We start from the raw sequence: 5,000 nt of genomic DNA, 5'->3' as shown, positions 1-5,000 counted from the left end.
GCACTGCTGGGATCTGTATGTGTGAACAGTGTTAAACACAGGATACATACACACTTGTCCCTAAAGAGATGAATTTAATGTGAAATTCTAATTAATTAATTAATCAATCGGTGCAGGCTGAAAGACACGGTGTGTGATTGGTTCTGCCAGTAAAGCTGTGACTGTGCTAAACTCTGATTGGCTGGTTGACCGGCACTGTGAAGTCACTGGCTGCTGCAGGGACACCGCTTTGTGATTGGTCATTTTATTTGTTGCGCACTCGCAGCAGGAAGGTGCGAATCTCCATGGGGTTGAGTGTTATCTCCCAGGGTGAGGGGTCTCCCACACGCTCACGCAGGGGCGCCGCTGCCTCACCTACAGCACAACAGTTTTAATGTAAATGGATGTGAAGGATTCTAAACATCTAATGTTAGTGTGTAGGAAATATATTTATAAATCATTCTCTGTGTGTGTGTGTGTGTCCATACTTTTGTTGAGCTTCCACTGCATGCGATTCACATCCTCTTTCCACTGATTGGCTCCCAGACTCATCTCAGACACACCCACTAGCTCCAGAGTGGAAAACATTTTCTACACACACACACACACACACGGTCAGAGGTCACAGTGGGGTTTAGTGAATCTACTATTTTAATGGTCAAATGAAGTAGCTGTAGATGACATCATAGGAATCATCATTTCTGATACTCATAGCGGATCATCAACAAACACGAGGAACTACAGAACACTGAGAACCATCAGTGAACACCACCGGGGTGAAAGTTACTGCCCTAAGTGTAATAACTGCCTGTGCCACATTTTGCACAAACAACTGCCACCAAACATCTAGAACTTCCTGTGTAAGGTTAGACCACCCCAAAAGGAGGGCTGGTGCTTGTGCGCACTTTGCCTTAGACAGATGAAGAACCTTCTCCTTCAGGACGATGGTGCTGATGCTGAATACTGTTCCACAGACTGTAAAGCTGGTGTGTTACCTGCAGACTGACTGTGACCGGCTGAGAGTGAACTTGGCTCTCTGAGCGCTCGTACTGATGCTCCAGCCTCAGCAGCACAGAATCCTGATCCCACTGAGACAGAGTTAGCACATGAACAGCAGGGGGCAGTGCTGAGCTCAAGCCTGAGAACTGAGGGAAGGGGGGGGCAGTCAGGTGTGATGATTTGTATATTTATACCATGTAGCATATGTTGTGTATATGATGTACCTTTGGTGTGGTGCTCTGTGGTGCCCCCTGCTGGAAGGACAGGGTTGGCTGGAACACCATCTCTTGGCCGAGGGGGCGGTGGGTGTCGGCCGAGGTGCTGGGCGGAGTCAGAGCCAAGAGCAAGCGTCCACGCACAGAGAGTCCGTCATTGTAATCTCCTGGCTCCGAGAGCGCCTCACCCACGCCTCGATAATCATCACACAGCAAACGCCTGTGCACCTGGCACACGACAACACACACACACACATACACACACACACATACACACACACATGCATCTGAACATGTGTAGAACAAGGTGTGTGTTGTAGTGTTGGTGTGGAGCCTGAATTAATTACCATGATCTCTAGGGAACCATTATAAATGCTGCTGATGCCCTGAGAACGATCAGTCACTACAGTCAGCTGATTCTGTTTATCCTACACACACACACATACATTATTTCAATATTTAGTCATTATTTAAATAAATGAATATTCTAGAAGCTGTGAAGCACACACCTTTATAAAAGCACGAGTGTTGATTGGATAATAATTCCCTGCAACTGGCTCCGTCTGCTTCAGGTCCCATGTGGGGCGATAGTCTTTCCTGATTGGACAGAGAAGGATTATGTGACCCGAGCTGTACTGTGCGTGTGTGTGTGTGTGTGTGTGATCACTGTGACTGTGTTATTGTTACCGTCTCTGTAGGATCTCTCTGCCGTTAGAGTCAGTGTAGAAATATCCCTCTGTCTCAATGCTTGAGTCCAACCGAGTGATCACCTCCTTTCCAAACAAATCCCTGAGCGTGTACACACACACACACACACACACACACACACACACACACACACACACACAGGATCAGTGTGATATTCTAGGTGTTTTAGTATGTTGTGCTTTTTATCTAATTATTACTGTGTGTGAGAGAGAGTGTGAGAGTGTGTGTGAGAGTGTGTGTGTGTGTCCTCACCTGACTGGTATGGGTCCTACTGTCCACTCGAGCTCAAGGTATTTGCTCTCAGCATATAGACGTACAACCTGAGACACCCACGGACTGAACCACTGTCTCACCTCCTGTACCACAGAGTTCTGTACACAAAGTTATAAACAGTAAGAGTGTGTGTGTGTGTGTGAGTGTGTGTGTGTGTGTGTGTGTGTTACCTGCAGTGTGGTGACTTCAGGCTTTGTGTTAATAATAATGGGTGTTGTTGAGTTTGGTCTGAAAATATAAGCTCCTGACGTCTGAACACTCTCTGAATTGCCAACACTTGCATTGTACCTGTAATCAAACACACACACGCACACACAGACACACACAGACACACACAGACACACACAGACACACACTTAGATCAAATACACACTGATGCACAAAAGATGGGCTTGCGTGTCAGGTTTTCAACTAATCCTCAGTAACAACATTAATGTGTATGTGTGTTCGTGTGTCACACCAGTAAAAGTTCTGCATGAGTTTGATGGTCTGTTGTGTTTCCAGGTTGGTCAGACCACTAAGCAGTCCTGTTTGTGTGTCAAAGGTCACCTTCAGGTACTAAAACACAAAGAACGCACACTGACTTTGTCCATAACCACACTATAGTGCACCACTTATTAATACACTACACTGTAATCACACACACACACACACACACACACACACACACACAATATAATGTATATAATACACTATGTACACTGAGGAATAGGACACATCACCCACAATGCACCTGGTTTAAGTGGTTTTAGGACCTAGTTCTGGGTAAACGATGGGTTCTTTATAGGTTCTGCATAGAGGGACTGTTGGATGTAGGACCACAAGCTTCTGAGTTGCTTCTGGGTACAATGTGGGTACTGGGTTCTATCCTGGCAGTGATTTAGGCTCTGGATGGAGGGACTGTGTGTCCACCTTATTTTGGATGGAGGTTGGAGCTCCAGGTTTGGGTGGGGCCGGGGCAGGGCTGTCCTGCACCAGAGTGATGGTGTAAGTGCTGAAGCCCATTGGAGGAGCCTGAACTTGAAAGACCAACTCGAATTGAGCAGAACCACGATCCCGCCTCAAATCCTGTGTCGCCTTGGAAACAGGAATCACCTGAGAGACGGACAGAGATGGTGGTTAAAATAAGACATCTCACACTTGTCTTAAACAACCTGTCTGTTAAAAAGATCTGAATCACACCTGATTGTCCACAGGGGTGCCGTCTGAGTCGGTGACGTTGTACACGGATCCGTTCACAGGAAGGTGAACCGACCAGCCCACAGGACGAGCGAGGGGATTATACACGTTCAGCAAGAACTGAGAGATAAAGACACATTAGCGGTGAAATACTAAAGTGTTGAGAACAAAGATGTCAGCAGCATCGCAGGAGATTATGTTCTGGAGGTTTCAGGGCTGAGACACTGCAGCATGGCCTGAGTTACCGTTAGGCTCTGCAGGTCGTCAGCGTGTCATCGTGGGTGTTACCTGTTTGCTGCTTTCAGTAATGGGACACACACTTATGTTGAGGTTCTCACAGAAGACACGTGGCACATTAGAGCCGCTGAGAAGTGCAAGAGAGTTGCTGACCAACACCTACAGAGAGACAGAACAGGATACAGTGATGAGGGTGTGACAGAAGGAACGTCCACTACAGTTCAACTCAAAGCAGCTTCACAGAACATAAGAAATGTAACACAAAACTTTAATATTAGATGTATTTATGTGTGTGTATTTATCTCTAATGAGCAAGTCTGAGGTGACAGGTGACTGTGGGGAGGAAAAACTCCCTTAGATGGAAGAGGAAGAAACCTTGAGAGGAACCAGACTCAAAGGGGAACCTCATCCTCATCCTACACACAACTATTCCAGGGGATCTACCCGATTTAGCAGATCAAAATCAGTGGAAAGGGAATGTAACTGCAGCTTGAGGGACACACCTTCATCACAGAAACTGACTGCAGTGGAGAATCCAGATCAAAAATCCAAGGTCCTGGTGTCTGCCCCAGAGTCACACTATCTAGGGTTTTGGACTGAACCACAGTCTTTGTAGGTGCCAGAGATATATTTTCACCATATACCCAGTTCAGGCTGATCCATGGAAAAGGAACACTAATGAAATCCTACTTGGACATCATCATCATCTCCAAGACTGGCAAAGACTTGAGAGGAGGACACGGGATGCAGCTGACCAGCCAAGTCAAGCAGGAAAGGCAACATGCTGAGCAATCAGACAGAAGAAAGTGTGGATCAGACAAGCAAGAAATAGGCCAAAAGAGCATTCAATCTCTTCTGTTTTGGAATTCCTCCATGACCTAAAGGAAAGATCTCTGGAGCCCAATCTCATTCGTCGACGGCCTTGTTAGTGATGCCACAGCTGGTAAAGTCTACAGGGATAATCAATAATAGTAAGCAGCAGCACTGCCTTTGTAATTACAAATATACGGTATGAAAACCTTAGGGAAGAGAACCAAGTGACCAGCAGGTGAAGGTTGACCTTGAGAAGCTGCAGGAGTTCCATTGCTGCGGTGAGGTGAGAGACCAGACTGGGTGGCTAAAGAACAGATGAGGCACAAGATGGCAAAAGGACTAAGAATGAAGGAGGACCTGGTGAACAAAACTAGATCATGTATAAAACCAGACTGTGAAGTGTTGGGACGCTTTACATCCCAGGAAGTCCTCATGTCTGTGTCACCTTCTGGCTCTAGACTTTTACTGATCTTCTCTTCTTACGGAGCTACTTCATCAATCCTGATGTTCTACCCCTGGTTGGAGTCTCGTCACCCGGTGGTCACCCTGCTAGGGATTGATCTACATGGTCATCAGTGTCTCATTGGGTTGTTGTGT

General features: G+C 46.5%; 1 protein-coding gene across 1 annotated transcript in view; it reads right to left on the bottom strand.

Moving 5' to 3' along the window:
* The window catches only part of man2b1 (mannosidase, alpha, class 2B, member 1), a 9,092-nt gene that overhangs the window by 110 nt on the left and 3,982 nt on the right, over nucleotides 1–5,000 (bottom strand). The window contains exons 12-24 of the mRNA XM_027153580.2: nucleotides 3,642–3,749; nucleotides 3,357–3,473; nucleotides 3,087–3,269; nucleotides 2,635–2,732; nucleotides 2,345–2,462; nucleotides 2,154–2,272; nucleotides 1,881–1,982; nucleotides 1,703–1,790; nucleotides 1,541–1,621; nucleotides 1,203–1,421; nucleotides 975–1,124; nucleotides 468–570; nucleotides 1–354 (exon numbers count right to left, since the gene is read on the bottom strand). The exon at nucleotides 1–354 is cut by the window's left edge and continues 110 nt beyond it. Coding sequence (XP_027009381.1) covers nucleotides 245–354; nucleotides 468–570; nucleotides 975–1,124; nucleotides 1,203–1,421; nucleotides 1,541–1,621; nucleotides 1,703–1,790; nucleotides 1,881–1,982; nucleotides 2,154–2,272; nucleotides 2,345–2,462; nucleotides 2,635–2,732; nucleotides 3,087–3,269; nucleotides 3,357–3,473; nucleotides 3,642–3,749 — 1,596 coding nt within the window. The 3' untranslated portion in view covers nucleotides 1–244. The remainder of the gene's footprint in view (nucleotides 355–467; nucleotides 571–974; nucleotides 1,125–1,202; nucleotides 1,422–1,540; nucleotides 1,622–1,702; nucleotides 1,791–1,880; nucleotides 1,983–2,153; nucleotides 2,273–2,344; nucleotides 2,463–2,634; nucleotides 2,733–3,086; nucleotides 3,270–3,356; nucleotides 3,474–3,641; nucleotides 3,750–5,000) is intronic.

The sequence above is a fragment of the Tachysurus fulvidraco genome, chromosome 1, assembly GCF_022655615.1.
Source record: "Tachysurus fulvidraco isolate hzauxx_2018 chromosome 1, HZAU_PFXX_2.0, whole genome shotgun sequence".
Classification (NCBI taxonomy): Eukaryota; Metazoa; Chordata; class Actinopteri; order Siluriformes; family Bagridae; genus Tachysurus; species Tachysurus fulvidraco.
This window is presented reverse-complemented; position numbering and strand designations above follow the sequence as displayed.